Source organism: Dermochelys coriacea, chromosome 8 (genome assembly GCF_009764565.3).
Source record: "Dermochelys coriacea isolate rDerCor1 chromosome 8, rDerCor1.pri.v4, whole genome shotgun sequence".
NCBI lineage: Eukaryota > Metazoa > Chordata > Testudines > Dermochelyidae > Dermochelys > Dermochelys coriacea.
Genome location: NC_050075.1, coordinates 66,133,458 through 66,148,880, shown reverse-complemented (window position 1 = coordinate 66,148,880; position 15,423 = coordinate 66,133,458). Strand labels below are relative to the sequence as shown.

The 15,423-nt window shown below is 42.0% G+C and overlaps 2 protein-coding genes across 9 annotated transcripts in view; both read left to right on the top strand.

Moving 5' to 3' along the window:
• DDX59 (DEAD-box helicase 59) overlaps positions 1–9,785 on the top strand; it is a 39,287-nt gene extending 29,502 nt beyond the window's left edge. Inside the window, exon 9 of the mRNA XM_043490886.1 lies at positions 9,648–9,785. Within this exon, the coding sequence (XP_043346821.1) occupies positions 9,648–9,658 (11 nt within the window). The 3' untranslated portion in view covers positions 9,659–9,785. The remainder of the gene's footprint in view (positions 1–9,647) is intronic.
• KIF14 (kinesin family member 14) overlaps positions 9,779–15,423 on the top strand; it is a 130,704-nt gene continuing 125,059 nt past the window's right edge. For all 8 annotated transcript variants that reach the window (XR_006273758.1, XR_006273759.1, XR_006273760.1 and 5 more), the window contains exons 1-3: positions 9,779–10,935; positions 11,907–12,161; positions 15,056–15,143. Coding sequence is in view for 4 of the 8 variants with exons in the window: in XM_043490878.1 (XP_043346813.1) it covers positions 9,779–10,935; positions 11,907–12,161; positions 15,056–15,143 (1,500 nt within the window). In the remaining 4 variants the exon portion in view is untranslated. The remainder of the gene's footprint in view (positions 10,936–11,906; positions 12,162–15,055; positions 15,144–15,423) is intronic.

Sequence of the window (15,423 nt, the reverse complement as noted above, 5' to 3'; positions counted from 1 at the left end):
CTTGTATGAGGTTGTTTATATGAGGACATGCAGGAAAATTAATCCAAATTAACTAAAGGTGTGAATTTGAAGTGGATTAGTGAAACCACATTAACCCAGTGTGAACATCCTCATTCAGAATTAAAGTGACCTTAATTCAATTCCAGTGTCTAACTACACCAAATTAAGGGCACTAATTCTGAATAACAGAGATTGAATGTTTAATTAACCCATTTCAAATTAACATCTTTAGTTAATTCAAATTAACTTTCCTGGATGTTCTCATGTAGACAAGATCTGTGTGAATGTGCATATGCACGTACTGGAAATGACACAGCACTGTCTGCACTTACCAGAATTTAACCCTTCCAAGTTTGAATGCTTTATTTACTTTTTAAATTATTTTCCATTTGATCAGTGCCAAATGCTAATATTTATGCTAAAATATTGTATTTAGTATTTCATCCTGATTTGTACTGTGTTCCAGATACTGCTTTGTTAACATAGTTTGATTAAGATTAGGAAAACAGTCATGTGTTGTTTTACTTTGCTGCTGCTTTTGAACTTTATCCTTCCTTTTGTCTCCCTCTGCTGGAATATTTTTACCTTGTCTCATATTTTAGTTTGGCTGATGTACAATATTTCTAAATACCAGCTGTTTTGTTTTACCTGCCCTATAACAGAGCTGAATGCTTTAAGGCCAACTGGAAAACTACTCAGAACATATAAGATTATGCAACTGATGAATATTCTGATAACCTAAACAGCTAGCAGTATTTTTCTAGTAAAGAACATGGGTGGGTTATTGTATTTTCATATAGCATGTATAGAACACAGCTTTACTGTCCTGTTTTTTGGATTATTTTCTGTGGAAATTTTGTGGGAGAAAAATTGGTAATTTTGCTCAATATGAAGCAATAGCTAAATAAAAAAAACCTGGATTATAATGTTTTATTAATGTAGAGAAAGAGTAGAGTAGTGGAAGGGTTATTAATCTTAATTGAGATAAAACAAATCATATAATCTATCTCCCAATTGTTGTCCAGACACCAGATCAGACATAAACAATTAGACAAGCACCGTACGGCATCTGGTGGCTTATCCTAAAGCCAGGTCTTAAATGAAGATCCTTGTGGTCTAAAGGAAGCAGCTCTTTTTATCTGAGCCAAAAGAAATCTTTGGACGATTGATTGTTTGAGCTGAACTAGGTTTGCTTCGGATGGAAGCCGTGATGAGCTGCCAAAATCTTAACAACCGGTTCCCTATGAAAAGTTCCAATTTAAGGGATGTGCCCCAGTATGTATTTTTTGTAACAACAGGGTTACCATATGTCTGTATTTTCCTGGGAGGAATTTTTAAAATTTAAAAATTCCTCCCGGAGGGCGATTTAAGAACCAAAAAGCCTGACCTGTCGGGGAAAATACGGATGTATGATAACCCTACCTAAAGTTTTTTTTTTAAAAAGATGGGCCTGAACTAGAGATGAGCTCCGTTTCACATGTGTGGGTCCCTGCCACTCCCTGGGGGTGTGCTAGGGTGACCAGATGTCCTGATTTTATAGGGACAGTCCCAATTTTGGGGTCTTTTTCTTATATAGGCTCATATTACCCCCCAACCCCATCCTGATTTTTCACACTTGCTGTCTGGTCACCCTAGAGGTGTGGGTCCCAGCTGCTCCCTGCCCCCCTCATTGAAGCAGGTGTGCAGGGTTACTGCCCTGGGAACTGCAGGGCACCAGTGGACATGGGGCAGGGCTAGCTGGAGGCAGGGGGTGCAGGACTCACTGCGGGCAGGGTAGCGGGTGCGGAGCTGGCTGGAGACGAGGGTGTGGTGTTGGCTGGAGGCAAGGGGGTGTGGGGCTGGCTGGAGACGGGCAGGCTGCGGGTGGGGCAGGGCAGGGGGTGCGTGTGGCAGGGGTTGGCTGGATAGAGGGAAGGGGGTGCGGCAGGGGCTGGCTGCAGGCATGGGGTGCAGGGCGGGCTGGAGACAGGGCAGGGGGTGCATGCGGCAGGGGCTGGCTGCGGGCAGGGCAGGGGGTGCATGTGGCAGGGGCTGGCTGCGGGCAGGGCAGGGATGCGGGGGTGGCTGGATACGGCAGGGGGTACGGCAGGGGCTGACTGGAGGCAGGGCATGGGGGGTGCAGGGCTGGCTGCAGGCAGTGCAGGGGGTGCGTGCAGCAGGGGTTGGCTGGATACAGGGCATGGGGTGCGGCAGGGGCTGTTTGCAGGCAGGGGGTGCAGGGCTGGCTGGAGACAGGGCAGGGGCTGGCTGCGGGCAGGGCAGGGGGTGCGGGGGTGGCTGGAGACGGGCTGGCTGCGGGCAGTGCAGGGGGTGTGTGCAGCAGGGGCTGGCTGCAGGCAGGGGGTGCGGGAGTGGCTGCAGACGGGTGCAGCAGGGGCTGCTGCAGGCAGGGGGTGCGGGGGTGGCTGGAGACAGGCTGGCTGCGGACAGGGCAGGGGGTGCGGCAGGGGCTGGCTGGAGGCAGGGGTCTCAGCTCTCGTCCCCTAATGCCCCTACTCTACTTGCACTACATTGATGACATCTTCATCATCTGGACCCATGGAAAAGAAGCCCTTGAGGAATTCCACCAGGATTTCAACAATTTCCATCCCACCATCAACCTCAGCCTGGACCAGTCCACACAAGAGATCCACTTTCTGGACCCTACAGTGCTAATAAGCGATGGTCACATAAACACCATCCTATATCGGAAACCTACTGACTGCTATTCCTACCTATGTGCCTCTAGCTTTCATCCAGATCAGACCACACAATCCATTGTCTACAGCCAAGCTCTACGATATAACCGCATTTGCTCCAACCCCTCAGACAGAGACAAACACCTACAGGATCTCTATCATGCATTCCTACAACGACAATACCCACCTGCTGAAGTGAAGAAACAGATTGACAGAGCCAGAGGAGTACCCAGAAGTCACCTACTACAGGACAGGCCCAACAAAGAAAATAACAGAATGCCACTAGCCATCACCTTCAGCCCCCAACTAAAACCTCTCCAACGCATCATCAAGGATCTAAAACCTATCCTGACGCACCATCCATCACTCTCACAGATCTTGGGAGACATGCCAGTCCTTGCTTACGTCTAGATATCCCCTAACCTGAAGCAAATACTCACCAGCAACCACACACCACACAACAGAACCACTAACCCAGGAACCTATCCTTACAACAAAGCCCATTGCCAACTCTGTCCACATATCTATTCAGGGGACATCATCATAGGGCCTAATCACATCAGCCACACTATCAGAGGCTCGTCCACCTGCACATCTACCAATGTGATATATGCCATCATGTGCCAGCAATGCCCCTCTGCCATGTACATTGATCAAACTGGACAGTCTCTACGTAAAAGAATAAATGGACACAAATCAGATGTCAAGAATTATAACATTCAAAAACCAGTCGGAGAACACTTCAATCTCTCTGGTCACTCGATTACAGACCCGAGAGTGGCTATCCTTCAACAAAAAAACTTCAAAACCAGACTCCAAGGAGAGACTGCTGAATTGGAATTAATTTGCAAACTGGATACAATTAACTTAGGCTTGAATAGAGACTGGGAGTGGATGGGTCATTACACAAAGTAAAACTATTTCCCCATGTTATTTCTTCCCCCCACCCCACCCCCCACTGTTCCTCAGATGTTCTTGTTAACTGCTGGAAATAGCCTACCTTGCTTGGCACCATGAAAGGTTTTCCTTCTCCCCCCGCCCCCCCGCTGCTCGTGATGTCTCATCTTATGTAATCACTCTCCTTACAATGTGTATGATAAAACCCATTGTTTCATGTTCTCTGTGTGTGTATATCAATCTCCCCACTGTATTTTCCACCGAATGCATCCGATGAAGTGAGCTGTAGCTCACGAAAGCTTATGCTCAAATAAATTTGTTAGTCTCTAAGGTGCCACGAGTACTCCTTTTCTTTTTGGAGGCAGGGGCTGGCTGTGGGCAGTGGGTGCAGGGGTGGCTGGAGATGGGGCTGGCTGCGGGCAGGAGATGCGGGGGTGGCTGGCTGCAGGCAGGGGGTGGCTGGAGGCAGGGGCTGGCTGCGGGCAGTGTGGTGGGTACTCATGGGGAGAGCAGCAGGACGCAGCCCAAGCCCAGCAGAGCAGCCGCGGACCCACCAGGCAGCATCTGGAGCCCCAGGGCCAGGGGAGCAGCAGCAGCAGCAGCAGGGCTTGTGCCGAGGGCCAGCCCACATGACTCCCGCAACGCAGCGCCCCCGGTGGCCGGAGCCCATCAAAGCCTCAGCGCCCCCTGCAGGGAAGCAGGTTAACAACCGGTTCTAAAACTGGTTCAAAATTTAACAACCAGTTCAAGCGAACCAGTGAGAACCAGCTCCGGCTCACCACTGCTTATAGGTACTGCAAAATCTTAGTAATGTTTATATTTTTCTTAAAATCAGATGCAAGGTAGCAGAAGTAATCTTTGACCATTCAAAAAAGATTTATTGCCTAACCATTTGTACATGCTCAAAATGCTTTTCGCCATTAGTTTTAAGGTCTCTGCCATTTTCAGGTTTGGTTTTTTTTACACACATGGCTTTATGAATCACAGTGGGGTAACAGCACAGGCTTTCAGCAGCTAGTTATAAATGAAGTATCAACTATCTTAATCAGCAACTAGTAATAGATTGATTTATTTTAGGATTTCAGAGTAGCAGCCGTGTTAGTCTGTATTCGCAAAAAAGAAAAGGAGGACTTGTGGCACCTTAGAGACTAACAAATTTATTAGAGCATAAGCTTTCGTGAGCTACAGCTCACTTCATTGGATGCATTATAGGATTTGTAGCACAGCGAGGTCCTGAGCACAGATCTGAAAGAGAAGGCTCTGGCCTTAGGGGGCCAGCTCAGAGAGGGCTTTTGTGTAGGGAGCAGTGTGGAAATAGCTGAAAATGGTGCAGAGCAGGGGAGATGGGATAAGAGCCAAGAATGGCAGGAAGAAAAGTACTTGTGGCACCTTAGAGACTAACAAATTTATTTGAGCATAAGAATGGCAGGGACACTTTCAGGTGGGGCGCTTTCTCCCAGCTTCCAAACGGCTCGTTAGAAAGAAAAGTGAGAACAAATATTCAAAAAAAGAAAAGGAGTACTTGTGGCACCTTAGAGACTAACAAATTTATTAGAGCATAAGCTTTCGTCAGCTACAGCTCACTTCATCGCTGTAGCTCACGAAAGCTTATGCTCTAATAAATTTGTTAGTCTCTAAGGTGCCACAAGTCCTCCTTTTCTTTTTGCGAATACAGACTAACACGGCTGCTACTCTGAAACCTGCAAATATTCAAAGGAAATCCTTAGCGATTGCTTGAGGGTGCCCTGCCTCTTTTGCTAGTAAACCTTGCATGATGCGAAGGAGGGCTTCACCTGCTTTCCCACGGAAGGCCAATTGCTTCAGCGCGCAAGGTCATTTTGTCACAAAGCCAGAGTCAGCCCTTGGGAAGAGCAGGACATTTGGGCAGGGGGCGCGCTGGGGAGCCTCCCTCACTGGGACCGGCAGCGATCTCCCCGCTCCCCAGAGCAGAGCACGAGCGCCCAGGCCGCAGCAGGGAAGACCGTTCCCCAGGCAACGCCTAGGGCCCGCCCCGGCCGTGCTGCGTCTGACGCGACCAGGGCGGCAGCCAATCGCGGGCGGCGCGGCGCATTCGAACAGGGCGCTGGAGGGCGGCGGCCGCTGGTGCGCTTGCCTGGAGGCAGGTAAGTGAGGCAGCTGGGCGGAGGCCGGGGGCGGGCTGGTCTCCCAGCGGAGGAACCCGCCTCTCATTCCCCCCGCGCATTAGCCCCCGGAGATGGGATTTGGTACCCCGGGAGCTGTCCGCTCTCCCTCCCCAAGCCGGGGCCCTTCCCTAGTGGTGAGGGGGCTACGAGGGTACTAGTGGAATAGACTCTTCCCCCTGTTGATTAGGGGAAGTACGGTCATTCGCGCCTGCTTTGAATGCCTCGGGGCCTGTTGCCCTGAGGCGGAGCCTTGCTAACTGCCCCTGACGCACCCGGCTAGGTGCAGGGCAACGGCCTTGAGGTCCGAGTGGGGCCCTGTTTTGCCGAGCACAGGGAGCCCGCTCTTAGTGCACAGAGTACCCCGTTAGCCACCTGCAGCCGCAGCGTCTACAAGTGGCTGGAGTCAGCCCTGAGCTGCTGCCTTAGGGTCTGCCCTTCCAGGGAGCTCTGCCTTCTAAAAGAGGGCCCCAAACGGACCCACCTCCGATCTCGTAGTGCCTCGCAATGCAGTTGGATAATGGGTTACCTTATCCGGAAGAAGAAAAGGAGGACTTGTGGCAGCTTAGAGACTAACCAATTTATTTGAGCATAAGCTTTCGTGAGCTACAGCTCACTTCATCGGATGCATTTGTATGAAGTGAGCTGTAGCTCACGAAAGCTTATGCTCTAATAAATTGGTTAGTCTCTAAGGTGCCACAAGTACTCCTTTTCTTTTTGCGAATACAGACTAACACGGCTGCTGCTCTGAAATCTGAAACTTGTGGCACCTTAGAGACTAACAAATTTATTTGAGCATAAGCTTTCGATGAATACAGATTAACATGGCTGCTACTCTGAAACTTATCCGGAAGAACAGGAATGCATGAAAGTTGCTGTTCCGTGGGCGAGAGGCTGTTGATTTCATTGAGACAGCTGTGAAGGGAGAAAGGAATTGTCGCCTGGCCTTCCCAAGCCAGGCACTCTCAGCCAACAGAGTATTACATCTGTTGCCAGTATTGGGATATTTATTTTGTTAAAATTACATTTGGGGAAATATGGTAGTTTTGACATGTTATGGCCAAACGTATCTTTACAAAATGAGTACTGGTACTGGGGATAGTTCATAGGCTTGCACCACTGCATTTGTGAAGGGTTGGTGACGCAGCTGAATTTGGGGCATAAAAGTGAAAGTTTGTGACTATACAAAAATTGTAACATGTTATCTGACAGCCTTTTTCTGAAGAGAATGGATTTGGTGGATATAGTAATAGCTCATTGATCTCTTTAAGCTTTAACCTAATTTTGAACACTTGGATTTTATATCTAAACAAATAGCTCAGTCACAAATGTATATTTTCTTTATTTCTTATTTGTCAAAAATTCATAAAATGAAAGCAGCAATAAACTGAGAGATTAATCTTGCTGCAGAAGTAATATTCCTTAAGTAGTTACAAATTATACTGGAACAAGAAAGATCATGTATCTTCAATCTTAAGCATTTTTAAAGCCAAATCAAAATGAAATAAGGATAATTTAGAGACCATAGTAGTAAATGATCCAAAAGCATATAACATAAATCATTGCTCAAAGGGAACACTCTCAAATCTCTGTTGTGCAAACTCCAAATACTATAGAAATAGTTTCTTACACCAAGCTGATGGCTGGCTAATAGGTTTTGTTTTGGCATTTTACTCTCTTTCCAGCATTTGAGCTATGTAAACTTTGTCCTGTAATTATGAAAAGGGCAAAACTGGAGAGAGCAATTAACTATAGGAAGAAAATTAAGGTTTTTCTCACTATCAAATTCAAAAACAAAAACCATAGTTAAAAAGGGATGGATTTTAAACTTCTTTTAGTCTTAACTAACCCTGCTGTCATGTCAACCTTCCTCACTCTCTGTATGCAGCCCATCCACCTCAAAGATATATTAGCAATATATTTAGATAAAATACTCTTTGACCTGTGTTGCTATGTAAAATGTCTGCAATTTTCAAAGGGACCTAAGGAGTTAGGTATCCAGCTCATATTGACTTTTAAGGGCAGTTGGATACCTAAGATTGTTGTGCCTCATTGAAATTCCAGGTGATGCATCTGGATGATTGAAGGCACTATATAATCAGATCACACTTAAAATGTTGCATAATCAGGAGTGACACACATCTGAGTGTGTCTGATCTGTCAAATCTATGTAGTAACTTACATCATGGACCCCAACGCTATAGTGCTTGAGTGCCTCTCGAGTCTTTTAAAAAATAGAAAAAACAAAAAATGTCTCCCTTTGCCATCCTAGGAGACATAGCTTGATTAATTGAAGGTGTTTCCCCCCCCTTCTCTGTTGTGTATGTGTGTGGGACATAGGGAGTGGGAAATAAGCCATATAGATCTGCATTTGATTATGAACATAGTGTAGTTACTAGTCATTCTTATTTTTTCTGGTTGTGCATTTCAGTCTAGGTACAGTTCCTGTAATAGATCTGCTTCCTACATTCACAGGCTTCCTCCTTTTGATTGATACTTTCATGGTGCCAGTGGAATTTAGATATGGGAAATCATCATGATAGCAGGAGAGGCAGTTTCTTAGGTAGCTAGAGGTCATTCCATGGAGGACTTTGAATATCAGGAAGAAGAGCCCTTGAATTGGATTTTCTTCAACTGGGAACTGGTGTAAAGAGTAGAGCAATAGGGTGACATGCTCATGGTGACCAGTGTTACTAAGTTGGACTACTGCATTTTGTACCATCTGGAGCTTCTTTAGGATCTGTGCTTAATTTTTAGGATACATCTACATTATTCTAAGAGGCGTGATTGGAGCTCATGTAGTCGTACCCACAATAGCTTTAATCTAGCTAATACGGCTAAGAGCTGCTGTGAAGAAATGGTGCCATTGGCTTCAGAATGGGCTGTTTAAACCTGCCCAGAACCCTGGGTACCTACTTGTGTTCCTAGCCTGTGCTGAAGCCTGCACCATTGCATCTTCCCTGCTATTTTTAGTGAACTAGCTAGATGAGTAGCTCTCAACCTTTCCAGACAACTGTACCACTTTCAGGCGTCTGATTTGTTACACCTCTTTTAAAACCTACTTGCTTACAAAATCAGACATAAAAATACAAAGTGTCACAGCACATGATTACTGAAAAAATGCTTACTTTCTCCTTTTTACCATATAATTATAAAAAATCAATTGGACTATAAATATTGTACTTACATTTCAGTGTATAGCATGTAGAGCAGTAGAAACAAGTTGTATGAAAGTTTAGTTTGTACTGACTTCACTAGTGGTTTTTATGTTGTCTGTTGTAAAACTAGGCAAATATCTAGATGCGTTGATATATACCCTGGAAGACCTCTGCGTACCCCCAAGTGTACACGTACCCCTGGTTGAGAACCTCTGAGCTAGATTAAAGCTGATACAGGTATGCCTACGTGAGCTTCAAATTATACCTCCGATTGCAGTGTAGACATTCTCTTAGACATGAATTGCAAAAATCACAATTTGTCACAAATGTGTGACTCACTCTGGCCAAACCTGCATCCAATAGGGCAGGGGTTCTCAAACTGGGGGTTGGGACCTAATGTTGTTATGTGGGAGGTCGCGAGCTGTCAGCCTCCACCCCAAATCCTGCTTTGTCTTGAGCATCTATAATTGTGTTAAATATATAAAAAAGTGTTTTTAATTCATAAGGGGGGATTGCACTCAGAGGCTTCCTATGTGAAAGGGGTCACCAGTATAAAAGTTTGCATCTCACTCTATTGCAATGATTCTCAATGTTGTGGCCAGTAGCAGTTTAATCAAATGTGTGTTTTGTGTGTGTGAGGTAGAAGGGGGGGATATCATTTACTTTAAACATCAGACTGAATATATATTATCCAACAAAGGACTTGAATATGTTGTAGTAAAAATAACTTGCAATCTTCAGGATAAAAATAAATGTTTGCTTTACTTTTACAGATTCCATGTAAAAGCTGGATGGTGGCTCACTCGATTGTAGAGAAGATAAAATTAAAAATCAAGTTAATCTCTCAGGAAACGCTTGGGTGTATATTTTTAAATCCTAAAATTAAAACGTACTTGAAGCCAAAATGCCCATATACACAGTTCCTACTAGAAATCACACGGATGTGCTTGGTGTTTCTTCTTTCCAAAAAAATACTCCACAAAATACCTTTCCTAAAAGCAACAGGTTTGGACAGCAGCTTAAATCACAGGGACCAGAAAATGAAAAAGATAATTCACTCTCTCTCTCTCTGACTAAGACCAAAGAAATAAATAGGACCTATGTGATTTCTGCCTGTAAAAATGCAGGTGATTCTTCAGTTACATTTAAACCTGAAGGTAGGTTAACTCTCCAGAGAAGAACTGGAGCAAGCAAAATATCCACTTCTATTGATAAACAGTTGGAGGAGAACACAGCACAAGATGTTGAAAATACCCAAACAGATGGAAGACTTACCCTGCAGCGATGTATGGGGACTGGATCAATAGAGAAACATAAAACCAGTAAGAACAGTGAACCTGAGATAGAAAATAGTGATTCTGTTGTTGCACAGACAAACACCAAAAATGTATTTCCACCAGGCATTAGTACTAACAACACCCATTACGTTAAATCTAGTACTCAGTTAGTTGAAGGTCAGATGAATGGAAAGAGATGCTTTGATCTGAAAAATAAAGATTCCCTTGCTAATTTTAATGGTTCAAGTGGAAATGAGAATAGTAAATGTTTGAAATACAGGACAACTATTGCTGATGCCAAAATTCACAATGATGTTCCTAGATCAGCACATTTAATAGCAACAAAACTTGTTAACAGGACCCCAGGGGTAAAGCTGAATGAAAAAGATAATTTTAATGAACTGACTGGAAAGGAAAGGATACGAAATTCAGTTGCTAAATATGGCAGTTTGGAAAGACAAAGAACACCTAGGAAAGGTGGTACAACAGAAGGAATAAAGGCTACACCAATGCGTGGCACTCTTCAGTATGCCAAAAGTCCAGCTACATCTACTCTTAAGAACAGGACTCCTTGTCTTCAAGTTGCACAGAAAAAGAACACCAATGCATCCAACTCTTTGTCCATAAGTAGAAGTGCCAGGGCAGAAGGAAGTCAAATATTTATGCAACCTGCTGCACTTAAAGTAGAAACTGTAGCTCAGAACGCTTTCACGGACGAAAATCCTCTCAAAGTAGAAAACAGTAAAGTGACTGTGGCTGTGCGAGTAAGGCCCTTCAGTGACAGGTTAGTAATCAACTGTTTTCAGAGATTGATTTGGACAGTTTAAAATTTCTACAGTATATGTTCAAAAGAATCATTGTTTTCTGGTAGAAGCAATGTAATATAATTTTTAATTTGTTAGTAATGTTTAACTGCTAATGTTTCCTGAATCATTTCAGTTGGTCTACTAGGCAAACAGTTACAGTGCATAGTTAGAAAGAATGTAGCAAGTATTTTATTTGACCATATTAAAAACCTTCAGCTTTATTTTAAAGGTTTCAGAGTAGCAGCCGTGTTAGTCTGTATTCGCAAAAAGAAAAGGAGTACTTGTGGCACCTTAGAGACTAACAAATTTATTAGAGCATAAGCTTTCGTCAGCTACAGCTCACTTCATCGGATGCATTTGGTGGAAAAAAAACTTTTTTTTTTTTCCACCAAATGCATCCGATGAAGTGAGCTGTAGCTCACGAAAGCTTATGCTCTAATAAATTTGTTAGTCTCTAAGGTGCCACAAGTACTCCTTTTCTTTTTGCTTTATTTTAAAGTCAACCTTTCATTTTAGAGTAGGTCTATTTTATACACTGAGCTAAATTAAATGTGTGGTATCATAAACAACCTTTTTATACATATCAAGTAGGCAGAATGGTCCTTCAATTAAAGATGTTCATTCGCTTGACACATAATGTATGTGTAAAGATCTGATTTCTTTCTAAATAAAGAAAAAAAATTAAGAAGCACGTTAATGTAGTTCAGGCTAGGATGGGCAACCACTGGTAGAAAATGTTATAGGTCACTGCTCCATGTAAAAGACTTGTTTATTTTTTTTCTGCAAAATTAAACAGTTCATTCTTAGATGATGATGTTCTACATAAAGGTAAAACACCTTGGCTCTTACGAAAATAATTGATCACAAAATTGATTGAGTTGACCGCCATAACATACTTTGTTTTTAATGTTACATTTATCTGTAAAGTTTGTTTTTGTGTCTTATTCAGAGAGAGAAAAGAAAAAGCATCCCAAGTGGTCTCCATGAGTGGCCAGGAGACAGTTGTGCGACATCCAGAAACAAAACAAATGTATGACTTCATTTATGACTTTTCATTCTGGTCTTTTGACCACTGTCATCCTAACTTTGCCAGCCAGAAGACGATATATAAGGCTTTGGCAGTACCGCTCCTAGAAAGAGCCTTTGAGGGATACAATACCTGTCTTTTTGCTTATGGACAGACTGGTTCTGGAAAATCATATACGTAAGTTTCATTGCAAGTGTTATAATTTGGAAATGTTTGTTGGAACTGAATTTATAAATCATCTGGGTTTGCTAAAAGAGGCCTAATTTAAATAGGCTTGTAAATGATTAAGTTGTTAAGCTTTTGAAAATCTGCTATTTAACACTTTAAATAGAAATTAAGATAATCAGAGCTGGACAAATACTATTAATTGAATACATTATTATGCTATTATATCAAGGGCTATGTTACTTCCATTGTTTGATCTAACGAATTCAAGTCTGAGGCACTGGCTTCAGCTAAAATAGAATTAATATTGTTTAGCTGGGCAATATTGAGAAAACCATAATGGAAAAAAATGTTATTTTAAAAGCAGTAACAAAAGTTTACCAGAAGCTGTGAATGAGCGACAGGGGATGGATCACTTGATGATTACCTGTTGTGTTCATACCCTCTGGGGCACCTGGCACTGGCCACTGTCAGAAGACAGGATACTAGGCTAGATGGACCTTTGGTCTGACCCAGTAGGGCCATTCTTATGTTCTTAAGTGTATGTCTTCTAAGGATCTTCAATTTGAATTCCAGTGTTGTATGTGTAATAAAATCAAACGTGTCAATGTGCCTAGAGGATATTAATAGCACTTGGCAGGCAGCTTTATCAAATCCACAGAGGCTTTTGTCCAGAAATGCCTCGAACCCCAAAAGATTCTTCTTTACGTAGTAAAGTAATGTGGGATTATCAGAAGAGGTCAGCACTGGCTTAACTTGGCTCCCAGTGAAGTTAATGGGAACTTTTAGGTGAAGGTTAAGGCTGAGTGCTTCTGAAAATCCACCCTTTTTGTTTGTTGTAGTTTAACCATTTTTTGTGAAATGGACATCATAGTGAGCGTGCTGCTTACCAAAGAAGCCCTATAAGCAGAAATAGTTATGTCTATAGTTTCTCAGGAGTGAAAGGAAGGAATGTTTTAAGGTGATCCTGATCTTCTTTTTAAAAAACAAACACTCCCTCACCCCCCAATGTTTAATTTAAAGGAAGTCAATGGGAATTTTATTTTAAAGAGACCTTTTCAGCTTGAAATCTAGTAAATTTTTAAAAAAGTTTCACATGCGTATCTCCCACTGACTTCCTCAGCCCATTTTTGTGGTTTTACAGTCAAATGTTAGGCTGTCTTCACTAGAAATGCTGCAACTGCGCCACAATAGTACTTTAGTGTAGACACTTGCTACAGCGATAGGAGGGTTTCTCCTGTCACTTCATTAATCGACCTCCCAGAGAGATGATATCTTGGTGAACAGAAGAATTATTCTGTTGACCTAGCGCTGTCTATAATGGGGGTTAGGTCAGCTTAACTTTTAGTGTAGTCTTAGTCTATGCAAAGTTTTGGTAACATAGTTATATTTGGCTAGGGGCTGTTTTTTGTTTTTCGATACTCTTAGACCGGCAAAACCCACGATGTAGATGCAAAAAAACTACAGCTGTTGGCACATGCTGCATCTACAGTAGAGGTTCTGCTGAGATAGCTGTGCCAGTATAGCTAGATCAGCAAAGCATTTGTAGTGTAGACAAGCCTCAAGTTTGCCTAACTTTTTTTTCTTTTTTTGTAAAGTATTTTTACTGTCTTTAACAACCAAATCGTCTCCAAACACCCATGCATCAATCAAGACAAATGGACTACAAGGGAAGAGTAAAAGTGACTATATGCGAAATACTGCCAAATGCACAAAGTAAACAAATGGGGGGGAGATGGTTTTTCCTCTAAACTTTTCCTGCTACGATTATCTTGAGTTGTTATTTGCAAAAGTTGTAACTGAAAATATTTAGACAGAAGTGTTTTTTTTTTTTTAATTTTTGTCATTCTTTTGAAAACCTAATTTTGACTTGCAGTATTTAGTAAAGGTGGACTAAAACAGACATATTCAATACTTTCTATAGTATAAAATTATCATATTTCTAGCATCCTTAAAAGCTTGAAAATGACTCGTTCTCTCCCAACTTTGTCATTTTTCTCTCTGGCAAACATTGATTTGTACTAGGCTTCACAGTTCTCAGATGTTGGCACAACACTTGTGCAGGACTTTGATTAATTTATGATTCCTCTATTGCATAGCTCTTTAGTAGAAGTACTCAAGATGCTGTACTTCCTACTTGAACAATAGCTATTCTATGTGATTTTTTGTTTGTTTAAACAAGCTTTTCAGTAGCTATGTAGGGGAGGAGAATGAAGAGAACAGTACTCATTTTCATGTTAAACAAGGTCATATTTTACAGCGTTTTAATGTTTTGACATAAACTAGTACTGTGCTGGGATTGTAGTTTCAGAACAGATTTCTTTATACTACTGCAGATATGAATGTAAACATTTACTAGCCAAGTTAATGTGTATTTTTTTCAAATTGAAACTGAAATTAAATTGAACTAAAGATGCAAAACTCAAATCAAGAAGGGTATGAACTGGAGATGATGAGGCGATTAGTGTTGGAACAACTATGCCAGACTTATTTTTGAACAAATTTGTGATTTTCAAGTGAATTGGCCTCTATGCATTGCTTTTTATAAATGTTGGTATACTTTGAAATGTGTTAAGTATGACTTTTTCATAAAATTAGTAGTAATGAGTTCAAGAAGTTGGACTGGTAGACAGGACTTGAAAGGGAGGCCCATAAACTTCAATTTGGAATCTGGGGATAAATTGGTTTGTATGCACCAGGTCAGGTATTGATAACGTTTTTTCAGGGGGGAAAAAAGTCTCATTTGTTTCTGTAATTAAGTATTTGTATAATTTAGAAATGCATCTGGGATTTGAACTGTAATATGGTCTTAACTACAACATAATTAATATTTACATTAGGCAGATAAATGTAAACGTCTTCTAAAAAACTAATTGTGTGTTGTACACATTCTTTTGTAATTACAGGATGATGGGATTTGGTGAAGAACTAGGAATAATTCCAAGATTTTGTGAAGATCTTTTTACTCAAATAGCACAAATGGACACACAACAGGTATTGTCAGAAAGCTTATTTCTATTGTGGATGTATTGAATTATAGTATATTGTTATCAAGGATTTTGATATTTATTCCTGTCATTCTGCTCTTTAGTGGTATCTTACTTCCTCCTCGTTTCTGTACTCTGCTGCTGCTTTAAATTTTATTTTTGCTAAAACTGACAAGTAACGTTCTCTAGACAATCCAAATAATATATTGTGCTAGTCCCATATCAGGAATAATGCAAAAAGAAATTTGTACATACTATTGGTTCCGTACCAGAAGGCTAGGTAATTT